A 20,727-nucleotide genomic window follows, 5' to 3' on the forward strand; every position below is an offset into this window, starting at 1 on the left:
ACTTTTCCCCTTCCCTCTACCATTGCGCGATCTGAATGACACCTGGCCTAGTAGGATCGTTGTCTCTCTTCCACTTCTCCTCCCCCCCTTGTGTATAGGCGCGTTATAAATGCCATATCATATCATAAGACTGAAGGGCCACCACCAGAAAAGTGAATGAGTGTGTATGCCTTGCAGTGAAGCAACTGTGAGGACCTCACGTCTGGATGGCAAAATAAAGGCCATCATCCAACAACCCGTGTCTGTGAGATCATTGAAGGCCACAATAGAGCCTCTCAATCTTTTAATTACAAATGTTGCCACGTTTCCCTGTCTCCCTCCCAAAATAATAATAACCTAAAACATTCGTATGGGAACATGTATTTCTCTGAAGAAATCTCCCTCGCAGGTGCTTCAGGGGTTGGCAAGGCCATGCATTTGCTATAGGAATGGCAGGTGTGATAGAAGATGTATTTACACAGTGGAGAGAGCGCCTCTGTATACAGGTTATGCGTGATGACGGACGTGTCACGTGGGCAGTGGGCTCGTTCTTGGACTTCCGTGTAGTCCTTCCTTTATGTCGCGCCCGCGCGTTCAGGGGCATGTGTGGCGGTGGGGTGGTTCTAAGGCTGCAGAGCAGTCTGTCTTGCGCGTAGTGGTCCTTCCTTTATGTCAGGCGCGCGCGCGTGCGTTCGGGGGCACGCGCACCGCCGGCGGGGACCCGTATGCTGCGTGCCCTGTCGTCATGGTGACCATGGGCCCGCACTCCACTTGCATCTTCCCGGGCGGCCGCAGTCGAATCAGGGGGCGGGAGGGGTGTCACGGGGTTCAGGGGGCCAATGGCAGAGCATGGGGGCGCGTCCCGGAAGCCGACCCCTTCGGGTTTCGGGAGGCTGGCCTGGTACATGCTGAAAGGGGTGGGCCCCCCGAGAGCAGCGGAGGACAGCACGTGCCGGAGCCGGGGGTGGAGGTAAGGGGGGGGCATGGGGGTGGAGGTACAGTGAGCTGCAGCAAGAGGGGGGTAATCAACTGCCACTGGAAGAGCAGGAGAGTATGCTCCTGGGTGGGGGGAGAGATGATGGGGGGGGTTAATGCATAAGGAATAATAATAATAATAGGAGGGCGAATAACACCCACAGGTGGGTAAGGATAGATAGTTATACCCCTGGAGAGCACCGTAGACCACTGGGGGGTGGTAGGGGGAATTGCCCCACTAGGAGAGTGTGGGACATACCACTGGGGCCAGAGGGAGTATCCCACTGGAAGAGGGAGGGCATCTGAACGAATAGGAAGGGGCATAGCAGTCAAAGATGGGTAAGGGTAGATAGTTATACCCCTGGAGAGCACCGTAGACCACTGGGGGGGTGGTAGGGGGAATTGCCCCACTAGGAGAGTGTGGGACATACCACTGGGGCCAGAGGGAGTATTCCACTGGAAGAGGGAGGGCATCTGAACGAATAGGAAGGGGCATAGCAGTCAAAGATGGGTAAGGGTAGGTAGTTATACCACTGGAGAGTGGTGTATACCACTGGGGCAGAGGAGGGTGGTAGGGGGAATTGCCCCACTAGGAGAGTGTGGGACATACCACTGGGGGCAGAGGGAGTATCCCACTGGAAGGGGGGGCATCTGGACGAATAGGAAGGGTCATAGCAGTCAAAGATGGGTAAGGGTAGGTAGTTATACCACTGGAGAGTGGTGTATACCACTGGGGCAGAGGAGGGTGGTAGGAGGAATTGCCCCACTAGGAGAGTGTGGGACATACCACTGGGGGCAGAGGGAGTATCCCACTGGAAGGGGGGGGCATCTGGACGAATAGGACGGGGCATAGGAGTCAAAGATGGGTAAGGGTAGGTAGTTATACCACTGGAGAGTGGTGAATACCACTGGGGCAGAGGAGGGTGGTAGGGGGAATTGCCCCACTAGGAGAGTGTGGGTCATACCACTGGGGGCAGAGGGAGTATCCCACTGGAAGGGGAGGCATCTGGACGAATAGGAAGGGGCATAGCAGTCAAAGATGGGTAAGGGTAGGTAGTTATACCACTGGAGAGTGGTGTATACCACTGGGGCAGAGGAGGGTGGTAGGGGGAAATGCCCCACTAGGAGAGTGTGGGACATACCACTGGGGCCAGAGGGAGTATCCCACTGGAAGAGGGGGGCATCTGAACGAATAGGAAGGGGCATAGCAGTCAAAGGTGGGTAAGGGTGGGTAGGCATACCACTGGGGGGAGGAGGATTGTAGGGGGAATTGCCCCACTAGGAGAGTGTGGGACATACCACTGGGGCCAGAGGGAGTATCCCACTGGAAGAGGGGGGGCATCTGAACGAATAGGACGGGGCCTCGCAGTCAAAGGTGGGTGTAGGCACTTCTGGAAAGGACATGCCACTGGAAGAGGGGGAAGAGGATGAGCTGGGCATGCCACTCCGAGCGGGGGCATTGGAGGAGTATAAAGGAACTGTCTTGATATGGGCAAAATCTTCCTCGGGGCCAGCCCTTTGAGATCAAAAATACCCAATTCAGCCCAAAATACAGGTTCTATTGTGCTGAGCAGTGATCTCATGCTAGTGACAAATGACACCCTCAAAGTTTTAGCATATTTATTCTAAGCAGTGAATTTCATATACATTTGGGATTCAAGTTAAAGAATATTACAAAGCATAAAACATAGAGCAATGCAAAATATAGTGAAACATGGAACTTAGATAAACATAGAGAAATATAGAGAAACATAGAGAAACACAGTCTTACGTCCCTTTAATCAGCACTGGGAGACCTTGGCTTTTCATAAGCTAGCTGTAAAAACAAGCCCCGCTCAGAAAAACAATGCTGGAGGACACCGTCAGAGCCAATTCCGGGCACTTGACCGTGCATGAATCAAGTCCACAGGACGATCTCCCACCGAGTCATGTGTGCATGGATATTTTATAATCTCGTGCTGTCAGTCACCATGACGCACAGTTCCAGAACTTTCCCTGTGCAACTGGCTCATGGAAAAAACCCAACTCTCTCTGAGAGGCTCCCTGCTCGCTCCTACCCCTCCCTGGTTCCCATCTGCGAAGTCTGAGGAATGTCTTATCAGTACCTTCCCAGAGAAAAGGAAGATTAGCTTGGAGCCAGGGCTACCGTTAGTGAGGCTGAATATTCTAAGGGAAGCAGGGATGTATTAACCCCATCTGCAAGCTCTAAAAGGCATGCACTCATAGCTTAGTGTTTATAGCGCTTAAGACTGGCTATCTAAGCGCTATATAGGTGCCATGATGTTCCAAACACTCCAAAAATACCTATTAGCTACAGAGCTAGGGGCCCTCTCCCTGCCTGTCTATCAACAATGCATAATGTGACCTATTTCATACTAGGCCTGCATATTCCTTGTAGCTCACTACTGCATAATGGAAGTGCTACAACAGACTACTGTCAGCATTTTTAGCACATACTTTGAATACACTATTGGCTTTCAGCGGCTAATGTTGTCATCTAAAGCCCTGATTGGCAAGGTTGCAATTTCGTGTATCACTACAGGAACACAGTCCATTGTAGGAGGACTGGGAGTATAGCACTGCAAGTGTAACAGAAATCCAGCACAAGGACAGGGGCACTGGAGGAGATGTACCCATAGAACAGTAGAGCAGATTTGGCATTAGATGGGAACACGGATAACGTGCAAAATCATTATGACACCCCCAGTGAGGAGGAGGGTCCTTCTGGAGAAGGAGGAACCAGTGGTATATGCTCTGTGTAGCAGATCTATCGTCAGCATGAGATTCAAAAGCAAAGTGGGCACATTATGCACAAGTACATTAGAGCACCGTAAACATGACGGGAAGATGTTCTGATCCAGCTTTTGTGACTACGTGGGCATCTTTTCAGTGTTGTGCTTATGTTAAGCACCGAACGTTAATGTACTATAATGAGTTCCAAAAGCGCGAACTGTCAATTGTAAATCATACTGCATATTTTATAAAGAAAGCATTAGACCTGGTTCAATGTTTATATGTGGGAATAGTAATTACCCAGCATGGTTGTAATGTCACATTTATTTAATTTTTTACATGTATAAAGCGCATTGCTGTTACAAGGAGGCTTACTTAGTTGCAAAGGAATGATGGCTAGCATGCCTGAGGTTCGTGAGGTTACAGGAGAACCTGGTACTGATAAGTACATAAGTTATTGGTTACAGAGGAGAGAAAAACATATAGCGGTGTAAGTGGTTCAAACCGGTTACAGGCTAACCGGCTACATCCAATAGTGTATCTCACACTCAGGTTACTGCTGGAGTGATGCTAGGAGTGCGTGTGTGGTTTAGATGAACAGCCTTGTTTTAAGGGCTTTGCGGAAGGCAGTATGAGAGGGTTTGTTCTGGGGGTGGGCTGGAGGGCGTTCCATTGTCTTGCGGCGATGAAGGGGAAGCTGGCGCCGCCTGCTTTGGTGTATTTGACAATGGGGATGTTTAGTTGGTTCAAGTAGTGTGATAGAGCTGGCTCCTTCAGGCCCACCCGGACTAGTTTCGCTGAAAGATATGATGGGGACAAGTGAGTGAGGCACTTATGAGTGATGGCAAGGGTCTTGAATAGGATACGTTCTTTGACAGGGAGCCAGTGTGTGGAGCGTCTAGCAACTGAGATGTGTTCCCTCTGGGGTATGTTGAGGGCCGCACGGGGAGCGTTGTTTTGAATTATTTGAAGTCTGTACGTTTTTTGCTCAAGCGCCAGCTAAGAGGACGTTTCAATAGTCTAGTTTTGTACCTATAGTCGCACAGGCAATGGAGAGACAGTTCTGGGTAGATAAGAAGGGTTTGACCGCATTGATCAGCTTAGTTGAATATGCAGCTGATGAGGCGATCGCGTTTACTTGGCATGACATGGAGAGTGTAGCATCAAGGTAAACGCCTAGTGTCTTAACGGAGGGTGAGACAGGAATCTGTCTTGTCAATAGTGAAGGAGGTGTATTGACTGTTGAGATTGATTGTTTCCTTGGGGCCGACTAAGAGGATTTCGGTTTTGTCCCAGTTTAGGCAAAGCCAGTTGGCCCCCATCCAGGCCTGGATGGTGGCGTTAGAGGTGTCTAGTACTGTAGCGCCAGTTTCGTAGGTGCCAGAGAGAGGGAGGAGGACCTGAGTGTCATTGGCATAGTTGGTGTAAGCTATGCCGATCGCATCCAGGATGTCAACGAGCGGTTTAGTTAAAATATTGTATATTAGTATTGGTAGCTCCAGGTGGGATGCTGTGTTAAGTTAACCTACAAGGATGAGCTAAGGGGCTCCAGTCTGAATGTATGTGATTCACAAAGCACAATCCTACCTGGGAAGCAAAGAATCGCTGTACAAAGGGGGCGTCTCCAGGGGCCTCCAGGTGCATGTGTGGCAGAGGAGTTGGGATGGATCGGGAGTGCAGATGAGGGGGCAACTCTAGTTCTTATCCATCCCTGTGTGAAGGAGGTGTCACAAAACAGAGTGGCATCAAACACAGGTCAGAGCTGAATCAATGGTCTTAATACTTCTTTATTACCATACAGGGCAAAGCAGCTCCCCTAAGGCTTGCAATGTGCTCAAAAGAATCCATCGGTAGTTGGTCAGCAGGATGTTTTTACTTCTCGATGTACATTCAAGTTAGTCACGCAGTGAGGTTCAAAAGTGTTTAAAGTAAAGATTCTTCAGTTCTTGTTAAGCCTAAGTTCTGGTCTCTCCAAACGACTAAACACAACAAAACACATGTGGTGGATAGTGGCAGGTTGAGCCAGCAAAACCAAAGCAATAACATCTCTGGTTCTTCTCAATGGGTGCCACTATGGATGTCTTGGTGTCTCAGAAAAGTCAGTCTCTGGTGTTCAGAGTTTTCTCCACACTGTCCATGTGCATCTAGAGTAAATACAGTGGTGAGACCGCCTCTCCGATTCGAAACTGGAGTTTGTTGCCTGGTCTCTAGTTGATGTCACTCAGGAGGTGGTTCAGTCCCGCACCCTCTGGCTGCTGCTAGTGTTTCTTGTTCCCTTTGTGCCGTGGCCCTGCAGCAATAAACCCCTGTCTCTTGTCCTGATTTCCTGCAGCCGCCTCTGTTACTTGCGCAGTTTCCATTCTTCTTCTCTGTGCCCTGCTCTGCCCTGCCCTTGCTTCCTGGTCTATTTACTCTCAAGCTTTACCCCGCTTAGTCGGTCTCTGCTTCCCTTTCTTCGGTTTGTGCCATTTCTCCTTAGTTCTAGTCCTGTTTTCCACAGTCTGGCCCAGCCCCACAGATGGGGTGTATCAGCCATTTCTACTCCCCAAAAATAAAAATGGGGAGTACAAATACTCCCAACATAAATGGGAAACAGGCAAATAGTTCACACAGCTCCATGGATATGTTTGGACCAGTAGTGCACATCTGAAAAGATAAAAATGTATATTTTAAAGTGCATGGATAACGGTGCAAAAATATTTGTTATAAAAAACATTTCTGGTTTACAGTCAAAACATGTCTACTCGCTTATTGAATACTCCTATTGGGAATGGCACTTTCTGTTTTCTCCCTATAAAATCATTTTACTCCAATGTTAAAAAATAAGGGGTCAAATACTCCCACTTAAAATTCTGGAGCATTGGTCGCCTTGTATAGTTCATGTGGTTCTAACCTGCTTTTGTTAACTAGATTCAGTTACCTTGTACTAACATGTTTTCCATGTAATGAGGTCTGTCATGTTGTTTCAGTTATATCTTGGAATATAGCAGGGCTAAAGACCAACACCCATGATCCAGACTGGCACACTTTCCTGGGACAATTCCAAGTGATTTGTTTCCAGTTATCTTGGGGCACAGAGTTAGACCAAGTGGTGGCCTGTCAATATGAAACACTAACATAGAAAGGATGGAGACCGCTTCCTGGGATCGCTTAAAACTAAAGCTACTTTTCCCTAAAGTGTCTTTACTAATCTCTAACCTGCACCTGTGTGCAGGTAGTTCTGGCAATGTAACTTCGGTCTGGGGAAGTGCTTGAGGATCCCATTTCCCGAAATGATGCTATGACACTCTTACGTGATCTCGATACACAAATGGAGCCTCTTCCAAGCCTCGCCAGTCTGCTCAACAACTATGCTCTATGGGGTGTTCCCAAATTGGACTGTCCCCCTCCCAAGCACGGTTACCCCAAGCAAAGGAGATAGCCTGCTCCTTTTTAAATTTTTTATTGGGCATCCACGCCTGTATTGGAAGCCTACTTGGGGACCACCCATCAAGGCCGACATTTAGATGAGGACCGTAGACAAGTAACATTGACTACATTGTTATGGAAGTAGCCAAATGGAGATCCGGGAAGTCCCTTGCGGTGGTACCACGGGGTGAAAGTGACCCTGATCCTGGCTGTCTGAAGCTGTCAGGCCCTTTTCTTTGATTCAATGACCAGCTTAGATTGAAACAGCTCTGACATTGATCAGTTGATCGTTCCATTTATATGGGATGTTTTAAATGATCTTAAAACCCACCTTTACATTTTAGCCCCAATCAGAAGGTTTTAAGCAGGAAAGACAGCTATTGTTATATGTGAGCAAGGTGGCAAAAGAATGGGCCCATTCCCTGTGGCAAATGGAATGCATCAAGTCTGTGTCCTTGCCCCCCTCCTTTTTTCTAATTTATATCAACAATCTGATTTTAAGAATTTCAAACTTAAATACTAACACCCCAGTATTGCTAATCGTAAAGTTAGCATACTTATGTATGCAGACGACAGTTTTAATATCCAAGACCAAAATAGGAATTTTTTAAACAGATAACAGCCCTATCAGACTTCTTTACACAAAATAGGACTCTTAATTAACTGTTCAAAAACAGTTGTAATAGTGTGTAATTCCACACGCAATATTAAAACAAACATCTACATTTAAGGAGAGCAGCTCCAGCAGGTGCGTATTTATGGTTATTTGGGGGTGAGGTTCCAGGACCATGCAAAGTGGACCTCTCATTTATCTATGTGGGAGCTGATCTCAAGACGCTCGGAGCCATACACACAATAAACGTTCAAACTGGTTCCTGACTCCTTAACTGTGTTGGATGTACATACGGCCCAAGCCTGTTGGCAGCCTTATATGACGGCAAACTATGAGGATATGATGATGCTTCTTCCCCTTACGATGGTGTAAAACATTCACCCTCCCATCTAGCACCTCTATGAACACCCAGATTTGCTGCCCGTAGCAAACTGCGAGGGTTCAGTAATGCGAGGCGGCCAACCATTTGATGATTTATCAATATATGCCATTTTATTCTTAATAGAAATGGGATCAAAATGCCTCGCTATCCCTATTCTGCTGAGTATTTCTGTCTAACCAACACTAAGGGGAAACACTCTAACACAAGATAACTGGCACGCACACTAAGCAACAAATGCACAAAGAAAATATATGGTAATACAACATGACATGAACAACTTTCATAGTCTCTGGATAACCTTCTAATGTCCCGGGTGATTCCCTTTCCCAGGATTCAAGGTCACTTCTCCTCATGTTCAACCAAAGAAAGATATGTCTCAAATCACTTTCAAAATAAATGTTTGTCAGCCAACGTTCCAATGTTAGCAAATTTCTTCTCCTTGGTGAAATTTCCATATCCACTAAATAGCACCAATGGCAATCCCAGCCACGATGCTTGGTCAACTCTTCAAGAAGACTTGTTACATTTCTTTTGAACTGTGGCCTCCACATCTGTCAGTGATGCACAGCTCTTGGTTAACAGTTAGTATTCTCTACAATTCACAAGGGTATATTTCAGGATGACTTCTCAGTGCTGCTGCTTCCACTTCAAGAACTTCACTTGTACTTGATTTACCATGAGAACAGTCATCTTTGCCTCACAGTACTCCACTTTTAGACTACTACAAGATTGCATACACTGACAACAAGGTATACCATCACAGCTTCAATGATTTGTACTTCAACAACTTCAAATAGACGATCCACTCTTCCTCTGAATATCTCTCTTCAAAAGGTACAGCCTCTTTGCCTCTCTTGTCTGTCTGCCACAGTAATAACCTGGGGTTACCTTTAAGACTTACTTCTCTCTGTCTTCCAGTCTCTGGCACTACAGGTTGGGGCAACTTCAAAATAGTCTTTACAAGCAGCCAGTTTCCCTTCCCCAAATTTATCTTCACCTTTCTGCCAGTTATCAGCCCAAGTAATTACCCAGAAGCTTTGGTGCCACTCTCTTAGCTTCATGTAATGCTTGCACAATTGTATCTTAGGCCAATTGAACTGTTATCAACGTCACTGTACAGTTGGATTGCTTTTTAACTCTGAGAAAGTCTGGTTTCACTGTTAATATGGGGAGACTCTTGGCTTGGGCAATGCCTGTTCTCTTCTTTAGGAATCGCAATTAGGCACATGCAACCACTTCTTAATGTAGCTTTCAAAGTTTCAAGACTTGTATGAAATTATATTTCCATGTGAAAGTGAAGGATAGAGTACAGTTCTCCTTTGGGAATCACAATTGGGTGCACACGACCACTCCTTGATGTAGTTTTCACAAGTTAAAGGTTGTAACAATTGTTTTATGAAGGTTAGGTGTTCGGAAATGGTCTTCACTGTTCACTCTCCTTAATTAGTGAAACGCGACAACTCCTTCAAACAGTAAAACTCTTTTATTTACTATGCCTTGTGAGTATTCAGAACGTGCAAGTGCATAAAGGAAGCGGGAAGAGGTGGTAAATGTTGGGGGGGGGGGTTCGATCTCGAGGGAGAGCCATAGACGAAGTGCTAGGAATGTTGAGTGCTACACGGCCTGGAAGGCGGGAGGTGTAAGTGCGAGCCTACAGAGCGAAGGGTGTGCAGATGCTAAGTGCTGTGGATAGACATGAGCTGGGAAGAATTAGTGTGGGAGGTCAAGGCCCGAGGATGTATAAGGGCCGAGTACACCGATTCAGCAACTGTGGGATTAGCAGAGGAGAGAAGGAGGAAAAGAGGAAGGTCTCAAGGAGCTTCTGGAATTTAAGGAGATCCTGCTCAATGCGCAGGGGGAGGTTATTCCAGAGGAGGGAGCCCACAGAGGAAAGTGAGCACCCCCCCCATCCCTCTGTTTAGCAAAACCCTTTACACACATAGAGTTGGTGCCAGAGGAACAAAGTGGTTTAGAGGGACAGTATTTAGTGAGATAAAGTTGAAGATGCATCATCCTTGTGGATGATGCAGAGGGATTTCAATTTAATCCGTGCAGCAACCGGGAGCCAGTGAAGACTTTTTAGTGCAGGAGAGATGCGGTCCCTGGGCTTATGGCCAAGGATAAGTCTCACTGCCCTATTCTGGATAAGCTGGAGTGGTTGCAGAGTTGAAGAGGGAAGGTGGAAGGTTCAGGAGGAGGCTGTTACAGTAGTCTAGTCTAGAGAGAACCAGGGCGTGAGTCACATTGAGCCTCTGAGGGAAGGTGAGAAAAGGTAAGATTCCTTTGGGAAGGAAGAGCTGATAGGTGGACTTCTTGGCAATGTCCTGAGTGGGAGGGAGGAAGGAGTGTGATGAGTCAAAGATGACTCGAAGGTTTCTAGCTTCAGGCAAAGGGGGAGTGCGCAAGGAGGAGGGCCAGAGTGAGGGGACAAAGGAGTGAGCAGGGGTCCCAATGGGAAGGATCTCGGTTTTACAGGCATTGAGGCAGAGATCATTGGAGGCGCACCAGGATTGGATGGCAGATAGGCAGTCAGGAATGATGGAGGGTGCAAGAGGGTTAGCAGTGAGTCTGACGAAGAGCTGTGTCTCGTCTGCGTAACACTGGAAGTTGGAGGAGATGAGACATGCAAGGAGAGCAAGGTAGATGTTAAAGAGCTAGTGGTGGGGGGTATAGAGCCCTGGGGGACATCACAGGTGGAGATGGAAGTAGGAGAGGAGAAGGGGCCAAGGATGACTTGGGAGGAGCGGTTAGTGAGGAAAGAGAACAGCCAATCCAGTGCCCATTCCAAGATACCAAGTGTATCATGGAGCCTTTGTGTGAGGATGTAATAGTTAACTGTGTCAAATGCAGAAGAGAGATTGAGAAGGATGAGGACAGCTGGAGAGTTGGAGCCCAGAGATGCAAGCAATTCTGCATGGGTGTTCAGAGGAGCAGTTTCCGTGCCTCCGGATGCTCTGAATCCAGATTGATGATCGCAGAGCCAGGGGAGTCCAGTTGCATATTGAAATCGCCCAGGAGGTGGAGGTAAGTAAAGAAGAGCAGAAGTCGGCCCATTCAGAGAGGAATAGAGGTGGAGCTTGGAGGCCGGTAGATGTTGCAATGGTCAGGATGGTGGTGGGAGAGGTGACCAACTTACAGACCAGGCTTTCAAAAGAGGAGTAGGGGTGGGCAGGTATGATGGAGACAGGAACCCACTCGGGGAAGATTAAGCCAATCCCCCCAACACCCGCCAGTGCAGTGAGGTCGAGGCTTGGAGATGATCTTGAAGCCGTCAGGGAGGGGGAATTCAAAGGCAGTGACTGAGCTGGCATTGGACCAAGTTTCGGTAAGAGCGGGAATGTCGAGGTCAATGGCTTCAAGAAGGAGACAGATGTCAGAGGAGTGTTTGTTGGCTGAGCGGGCCTTAAGAGCTGCCATGTGGAGGTGGTCGGTGCTTTTGAAGGTTTTCTGAGGTGGGGTACAGGGGCGTGGTACACCAATTTGAGGAGGGGGAGAGAGAGTAGTAGGGGGAGATGCAGGCGATGGGAGGAAGTTGATGAGAGCAGGCAGGATGCGGTCAAAGAGAAGGAGGTTGGGTTGAGGACACTGAACCCGAATGGTGCCAGTGTGATGGACATTAACGAAGCAACAAGAGGATGTGAAAGCGGCTAAGAGGATTTCTCACTTGGTGCCACCGTTAATAGAGGAGTGTGTGGAAGAAGAGAGAGTGGAGATGAGCTGGGGGGTCCAAAGATCAGGAGAGGGAACCGAGAAAAGGATATCGGTGAAACCCTCTCTAGAGGATGCACTGACATAGGTGTTTGCAATGGGAAGTCCAGGGTTTGCACTCAGGATTATTTTTTTTTGATAATTCTTTTTTGTGCTTTTCCCTGCCGGAATTGGAGAGAGATTGGGGGGATAGGTGATAGTGTAGCAGTTAGAGAATATAGGAGAGGTGGAGAGAGCCATAGGAAGGCAGGCAGAGGATTAGCCAAGGAATGAGGGAGGAGGGCAGCATTGGCTAGGTGTTAAAGTGCAGTACAAACTATATACACCTAAAAATCGATTTAAAAAATGGTGTAGCAAATCAGAGTTTTATATGTAGTGAAAGGATTGAAGTTAGATAAGGCAAGGATGGAGCACAGAAGACGCTTCAGGAGAGTTAGTATTGGAGGTCGTCAGCTTCACTTTCATGACTGCAGCAGTCGTGGAAGCCCTTTGGAGAAGTTGCAGTGATAGCAGTCAAGTAACCTGTTTGGGGGACGGGTCATAGAGTTGTGTGTCTGTGGCTTAAAGGTTGAACAATTAGATTTAGCTTCTCACGCTAGTAAAAAAGGCCTTTCACGTTATTCGTGAGTGCTACATTTCCATTGTTCCGGTATTTCAGCTTCAATGAACAACTTCTACTTGCTTTAAACCATACGCAAATGAATATGGAATAGTGAATATGCAACTGGAAACTGTTGCCGGCAGTGCTCATGCAAGGTATTAGAATGTTGCACTTCACTCACAGGCTTCTTTAACACTTGCTTTGCGGTCGCACTGCTTCCAAGCCTTGTGCTTCTGGCTTCTTAGGGACCCACACCTTTCCTCTGTGAAGGTGTCTCTGGTCTGGCCACACGTTTATGGTGCCCCTCTTGCTCCTGAGATCCAAGGCTTGACAACTGCTCCTCGTCTCGGTCTCTAACACGTTCTCTGCACGACAACCACAGTAATCAGGCTCACATGTGGAAAAGCTCTCCTGCATGCCTTCCTCTGCACTTCAGAGTTTGGGGGAACAGGACTCTCTCAGAACAAGTGTCAGATAATATTTGTGTCTCCCCAACCTCCTCCTCACCTTAGCCTTCAGAAGAACTATCCTTGGATTCTGTGATGGTTTGCTTCTGAGCCTTCCGGATGTCAGGTGTTAATCTTTCCTTGGCTGGTTTCTTCTTCTTATCGTGCAAATAGGGTCTAGCTCCCTCAGAGGCTACCTTGGCAGGAAGTGAGACCTGCTATAGGGGAACCCCGAGGAGCTAGACCCCCAAAGAACAGGGAAAAAAGCCTTGGTCACAAAAAACCCTGAGTCTTCAAGATGACTATGTAGAAATGTTCCGTACAGAGGCAAGACTGCAATTGGTGGCAATGAGAAGTCCTCAGATGAAATACTCCAGTTCACAGCCGAGCAGTAGACACACCCTAGTATAGGATCCAGCTGGTATATCCAGGAACGTGGAAAAAGAACAGAGTAACAGTAATCCGGGTCCAGAAAGCAGAGTACCACTAGCACAGTGGGTGAATAGCACGGAATGAAGGAAGAAGCGCCTTAGACTGGGCAAGGAGGTATGAACTAGAAAGGTAAGTAGAACAGGATTGCTAACACCCGAGAAAGTGAGGGAAGGTGTGTTACCGGAGAAAGGTAAGATATAGGATATGAAATACTGAACACCAGGAAGAAAGAAAAACCGTACCTGACCTCCGTGAACCGTTGGTGATACAGGTCAAAGCCTAAAAGAGTGCCGCAGAGTCGGCGAAGTAGTTCCGTAATGAAGGGACGAAGTGGAGCTGAAAAAACAAAATGGACAAGGACATTGAGGTAAACAACCGCAAGCGGAAAGAAATAAGAGGCAAGGAGGGAGAAACAGAATAGGGAAGTAAAAGGTAAGCAACCAGCCGCGAGAGACCGGAAGAAAGGAAAACAACAACAGAAGCAGAGCTAGAGTCAGCAGAAGAGGGGGAAAAAGTACAGGAGAGCGGATCCGTACGGAACCGAGGGGGGAAGATTTTCCCAAAAAGGCAGGGAAACTCAGACGGAGAGATACTCGGCAAGTACACAATACGTTGAAGCGTAGAGAAACAGATACAACGCGCCAAGCCGGGGGCGTGGCTAACATTTATAGTATAAGCCGCCATGTTGGAGGAGGACTAGACAGGTGTGTCAAGTTCTCAGGGAATCATTAGAATCGCCAGGCATTCCATAACTTCCATGGGCGAATCCTGACAACAAGCAGGAGAAATCTGCTGTCTCGCTGTTAGGGCGTCCCTCTTGTTCTCCCACTTCTGCTTGGTTTGCCAGCCTTGTGCCATCTTCCTTCTGCTACAGCTCTCATTCCGGTCACAGTTCCAGCTCCTTCCAACTGCCTGCACCTGAGTGAACCTTTTATGCCTCCCAGTATCTTCAGGTGTGTGCTGTTAGGCTTATTTCCCTGACTACTGCAACTGCATGCATTTTTAGCCCTCTAACTCATCCCAGTACACTTGGCATTATGGGACTTGAAGTCCCCTTCAGCAAAAGTGAGCTCTTTCAATAATTGAGTTCATTTCAAGGTCAGATTTACTTCCCTTAATCTCATTAAAAGATGGACTGTTAGAATAGGTTGTTACAGAGGAAAACCTTGGATTCAAGGCTCTTTCTCTAGATACTTTTACATTATACCTTTGGGAGTAATACAGGTGTTTCTCCTGAGATGCCTTAAAATATCTTTCTGTCTCCAGTGTAATAGAGCTTGTATGTGGGGCAGGGACATTATAATGGCAACATGCCATTACATGTTTTGGCAATCCAGAAAGGCACTTCCTTTCAGAGGAGAAATGCGGCCTCTCATCCCACAGGATCTCCTCGCCACCTGGGGCCCTGTCTCCTTCCAGGTGACCCACCCGCAAGGTCAGGATCGGGAAGCGTCTGCCTTTCTCTGGCCACCTCTCTCCACCAGCTGGCTGCACTTTTTATTTATTGTTTTGTTTTGATTTATATTCTGTTTATCCTATGTACTGCACTTGCCCTCCCCTGCACTTGTGCAATGTCAATGTCACCTGGCCTAGTAAGATCGTTGTCTGTCTCCCCTCTGTTTCCCCTCCCTTGTCTCGTCGCGCTTTGAAACACTTGTGTATAGGCTCGTTATAAATGCCATGCCATATATCACCTGGGAGGAGACTTTAGGCAGGGTTTCAGTGAGGGATCCGTATGATTCCTCATATAACCCACTTAAACAAATCAAATAACCGAATGATTGAATACTAAATGTTTAAAGACCTAGTTCAATCCACTAATTGCAAGTTGTGCAAATGGTACAGACATCTCCACAGCCTACTGCACCTACTTGCCTTTAGGGCGGTCGTCACTGAGGAGACAGTGAGGCCAATCCTTATATCATTCTACCTTTCCAGGCTATTTGCCCTTTAAGTTCGATATGGCCCTCGAATCTTCTCTTAATGAAATGTTGAAATGTTCCCAAGCTACAAGAGGTTTAAAGCCCCACCTGTTGCACAATTAACTCACAGATGGTCCTGCACTGTCTAAAAATTCTGCACCACTGAGGTTGAAGCCGACAAGCATTTTTTATGCCGAACTGAGGGAGAAGGTGGCCATCCTCAATTGACACGCATGTACTATGTAAATTGACTAATCATGAAGATGTGTTTAGTTATCTAAATAAGGCCTGGAGAATCCCAGGTACTCTAAAGAGCTGATCCGATTGATGGCCCTTTTATCAGCATATTGACGTTGAACCGTTCTTTTCTGACAAATAGTGTTGCCCATGAATATTGTGATTTTTAAATCATGTAATGTATGGTTTTTTAACAGCTTATTATGCTTTGTGCTATGCTTTTATGGGCCTTTGCCCAAAATAAAGTTTCATTGATTTGACTAGGGGTTTATTTAAAAGTGCCAAGAAGGTTTCAGTCCTGCATCAATCTATGCAAAATATATGGGGAGGGATTAACTTTATCATTCATTGGGGTATCCTTCTTATTAGACAAGACTTGGAGAGGGAAACAAGTATCACCAAGCACAGTCAGAGATCTAGCGTCCGGCACACTGCTTGGTTCAAAACTCAGTTTTGGGGCTGTGGGACCCAGCTCGACGCTGCGGGAACTGTGGGTCCCATCTCGCCACTGTGGGGCCCAGCTCGCCGCTGCAGGGCCCAGCTCGCCACTGCAAGGTTATAGGCACCGTTCACTTCTTCAGGGAAATGGGACCAGCTACTTGGCGGTAGCTGTAAGATTTCTGGGCTTTCAGCTCTCTCCAGTCTTTCTGCAGTTCTGGAGACCATTAGCTCTCACGTAGGCCAGGCAGCATAGTTGGCACAGGTTCGCTCCTCTTTCTGGCTAGCTCTCTTGGTTACTGTGCATCGATAACTGCTGGCTTTTTATAGGACTCATTCACTTGCTACCTATGTGTCATGGTTTTGTGTTGCTTGTACTTTGTTGATACTTTCTGAGCTGAAATGCCTCTCCTCTGTGGTCCTCGTAGACTTTGAAAGCCCCGGCTACAATCCTAGGACCAGGAGGAAGTCTTATCTTGCTCCTCCGGCTGAGCAGTGGTTCCTCCTGCCCGTCCCGCCCCCTGCTCCAGCTGCTCCCACTTCCTTATTTATTTTTATTTATTGGATATTCATAATACACTTATACACCTTGGTTTTCGAGGTGCAACACGACTGGGGGTGGGGTAGAACAGTGAGGACAAAGGTCCTACTAGATCTTGTGGAATTCGGATCGTGCAAGTGCAGTAGCAAGAAGTGCAGGGGAGAGGGGGAGGGGGAGGGGGCGGGGATGGGGCGGAGTGCCGGTCAGGGCGGAAGCGCCCGTGTCTAAGCGAGGGCCGGGTGGACAGAGCCAGGGGAATGCAGAGAGTGCAGGGGAAGAAAGGTCGACAAGCTAAGTAAGTGGTGCCCTGTAAGAATCTGAAGGAACCAGCCAGCCAGTAGAGGGCAACATTAGCAGGGGATGGTGAAAGGGAAGGAGGAAAAGAAAAGGAAGGTCTTGAGAAGCTTCCAGAACCTGAGGTCCGGCTCAAGGCTGAGAGGGGCAGGGAGGCTGTTCCGGAGGTAGACACCAGCAAAGGAGAGAGATCTATCCCCCAACCCCCATTCTCTGCTTGGAAAAGCGTTTGGTGTGCAGAGAGTTAGAGCTAGAAGACCGAAGGGCTCTAGCAGGGAGGTATTTAGGGAGGGAGATTTGGATGTAGCGGAGTCCAGGGCCCCAGAAAGCCCTGTGGATGATGCAGAGTATCTTGAACTTGATTCTCGTAGCAACCGGGTGCCAGTGGAGAGATTTTAGGGCTGGAGAGATGCAGTCCCTGTGCTTGAGGCCAAGGAGAAGTCTTGCAGACCTGTTATGGATTAGTTGAAGAGGCAAAGGGAGTAATTGGGCAGATTGAGAAAGAGGCTCTGCTGTAGTCCAGCCTAGAGAGGCATTTGAGTTTCTGGGGGAAGATGAGCAAAGGGAGAATACCTCTCAGGAGGTGCATCTGAAAGTGGGCCTTCTTGGCAAGGTCTGTGATGTGAGGAGAGAAGATGACTCCAAGGTTTTTTGCCTCGCAGGAGGGCGATGGGAGGGGGCCCATGGAGGGCTGCCAGAGTGTGGGAGGAAAAGAGGGAGCAGCGGTCCCAATGAGAGAAGGATCTCTGCCTTCTTGGCATTAAGGCAGAGATCGTTTGCAGTGCACCAATGCCTGAATAGCGGACAGGCAGTCGGGAATGATGGAGGAAGGGGAAAGAAGCTTGAAGGAGAGCTGCGTGTCATTCGCATAACACTGGAAGATAGAGAAGGTTGAGATCAAATGGGCTAGAATGGCCAGGTAAATCTTGAAAAGCCAAGGCGAGAGGATAGAGCCCTGAAGGACCGCGCAGGTGGAGCGTGAGATGGTGGAGAGAAAGGGACCCAGTTGAACCTGGGAAGTTTGTTCAGAGCGGAGGGAGTTCAACCGGTCCAGAGCCAGGTCTGTGATGCCAAGGCTATCACGTAGCCGATTTATAAGGGTGGCATGATTGACCATAGGAAAGGTCAAGAAGGATGAGAACGGAAGGAGAGTTGGAATCGAGATTACAGAGCAAGTCTTCACGTGTGTTAAGGAGAGCAGTTTCTGTACCTCTGGCAGCTCTGAAGCCAGACTAGTGGTTGTGGAGATGCCATGAAATGGAAGCGAGCAGCTATGGACCTGCTGGCACATGCATCTGCCACTGTGTCCCCCTAACCAGTACCGATTCTCAAAGCTCCCTAGCACCATTTGCTTAGCCCCCCCACCCTGTTCATACATTATAGGGTTTAATCGTGGGCATTGAAATTGTGCAGAATTTGTAGTTGTAAGGATGCTGACACAAGGGTGGCATTTTGATTGGCAAAAACATTTTATTCAGACAAGAAACCCTCACTGTCCCCATCTCCTTAGAGGGGGTTCCCTGCCTGAAATTAATACTAAAGGATCTGTCGGAATGTCTGTCGAAGTCCTACTCCACCGTCCTGTGTCACAACCTGCTTCTATCCCTCACGCTACAACTAAAAAAATAAGTCAACACAACAGAAAGACTAATTTCCTTCTCCTGGTGTTTGGGTGATATTTGCAGAAATGTTCTTTGACAAAAGGAGGTAAGGGGGAATGACTTGTGTTTCCAACAAACCTTTGTACCAGTCAACTTTCGGAACCAGAATGACTACTTTTCATGTTATTTTTTCACACACTCCAATATGGTTCACACAAAAGCCAGGGGGAATGACTCCCTTCCCCTGGCTTCTCTTGATCAAAACGTTATTCAATTTCTTTAACTTTCTGGACCAGTAGAAGGACTCCCTCCTGATATTAGCAAAGCTACAAATTCTTCTTGGGGTGGGGGGCTCAGTGGACTTTTCCCTGCCACTGCGACGAGGATGCCTTCCTCGGATGCTTATTACTTTTATGTTTGAGTCCCAGACCCTTCCCTGGTGGTCGCTGTCACTGCCACTGTGACGAGGAAGTTCTCCTTGGATGCTCGGTCTCCTTGTGTTGGGGTCTGTGAGAAACCAAAGGGTGTCTCACCTACTAGTCCCCGGGGATCTCTCTCTCTCTGTTGGCCAGGTTACGGCCATCTCCTTCGAATCCAGACCCTGAGGGTGAACCAGTGCAGGAGGATCACTGCATTGAGGGGTCTTCAGGGAGTGGGGGTGAGGCAACCGATTGTGAGACGCGGTATTCCCATGACCCTTCCTATTTTATAGGATTCTCCAATGTTCCAACCCCCCCCCACCCTTCTGCACAGACACTGGGCTGAGGAAGAGGGCAACTGAGAATAAAGAGGCTAACCCTTACCTATCTCATTGGACATGACCCGCTAATCGGGTCAGGCAAAGTCAGGCACTTGACTTTAATCGCATACAAGTAATACCTATTAGCTCTCCCCACATGGATAAAAGGTGGAACATAGAGATACACTCTGAGCAAGGTGGAACACGAGAAGGAGCAGAACCTCCGGGATGGTGGCGAACCCACTGGAGCAGAGCGACCGATCAAGGGATTAGAGCAAAGGGTAAAGAAAACCTGGAGTTCCCTGCAGGAGGTCATTGCCTCCGGGAAGCCGGGAAGCCGTGAAGGAGGCGTGGAGAAAGCCAAATCGCAGACAAGAAGAAACCTGCATTGTGTTTCAAGGATGCTAGCGACCCTCCCGGGTGAACGACAGAGTTGGGGAGGCGAGGCCAAGCCTGTGGTATTAACCTTGGCCAGTGAATCAAAAACACAAAGACAAGAAAAAAACGTGCACAACCAGTGAGTTAGTGAAAGACATGAAAGGCTGGTTTGTGTCAAGGAAAGATTGAAGCCGCAACAGTGTATCTCACAAGTGAAGGTAGCGCCTATGCTGATGAGATGCGAAAGAAAGCTAACCAGTGGCAAACATTTAAGTGGCTGATAACTGTGAAGCCAGTGATACATAGTAGTGGAGTGATCTGGCGAAAGGAAGTAGCCCACTCGAAAGTCTCACTGAAATGTTTTGTTATAAAGCGGCAAAGTGAATGAACTCTATGCGTAATGGTCAACATTAACCCTGGCAAAAGGGGAAGTGAAAACGTGAATGTTGAAATGTTGTGCTTATGATACTGAACTACCCAGACCAAGAGACACTGGGGCAAATAACATAAAAGTGTGAGCTGAAGAGAAAGTCAAAGTGGACCTGCGCAGGTGCATGGTAAAAGAATCGTACATTCGAAAGTCTTTGACATCAGGAAAAGGTTGAAGCCCGGCTGAGGTTGACCGGAAGTGTGATATATTAGGGGAAGGGAACCCCGAAATAATATGAATTAAGCTTGAGGAAGGGAACCCCTGCAAGTGCTGTGATTTACGAGGTACGAGCCAGACTGTGAGAGATCTACTTTGAATCTGGTACTTTTTGGTTGAATGGTCCGAGCCTGACCGAGGGAGACGTGCGTGAACTTTTGTTCAACTATGAAAGAACTTTTGAAAGCGGGAATTAATGACTTTAACGGGGAAGGTCAGGGGGGCCTCGATCCATGTTTTGAACCGCCTTTGTTTTGAGAACCTGAGCCAGAGTGTGTCATCCTGTCCACGTGGGGCTGTCTTATTCCGTGCTGTCCAAAGTAGGGAGGAGAGCTGACTCAGCCACTTTGATACTTTGTTATAGCACTGATTTGTCCTTTGCATACACATTCCCCTTTTCACACTTTTTGTGTAAGGGATAGGGCAGGCATTAGGTTTTGTTAGTATAGGCCATTTGATTTTACAGAGACTGACTAGGACTGTGTTTTCTTTATTATTTATTAGCAGAGACTACTCCCATCATTGTCAAGGATGGCACTCTATTAAGAGCGGCACAGGACACCCAGAAAGGGTTTGGGTGGTGTGCCAAATAAAGTGGACAGATAGGAACACACACAGCGGAAAAGAAAGGGAGCGAAGAGTGGGCAAGAGTAG

The 20,727-nt window shown here is 47.8% G+C and overlaps 1 protein-coding gene across 2 annotated transcripts in view; it reads left to right on the forward strand.

The window, feature by feature from the left end:
• Positions 1-819: 819 nt before the first annotated feature.
• ODF2 (outer dense fiber of sperm tails 2) overlaps positions 820-20,727 on the forward strand; it is a 1,029,707-nt gene continuing 1,009,799 nt past the window's right edge. For both annotated transcript variants that reach the window (XM_069609164.1, XM_069609165.1), the window contains exon 1: positions 820-949. In XM_069609164.1, coding sequence (XP_069465265.1) covers positions 885-949 — 65 coding nt within the window. In that variant the 5' untranslated portion in view covers positions 820-884. The remainder of the gene's footprint in view (positions 950-20,727) is intronic.

The sequence above is a fragment of the Ambystoma mexicanum genome, chromosome 8, assembly GCF_040938575.1.
Source record: "Ambystoma mexicanum isolate Mex_15411 chromosome 8, UKY_AmexF1_1, whole genome shotgun sequence".
Classification (NCBI taxonomy): Eukaryota; Metazoa; Chordata; class Amphibia; order Caudata; family Ambystomatidae; genus Ambystoma; species Ambystoma mexicanum.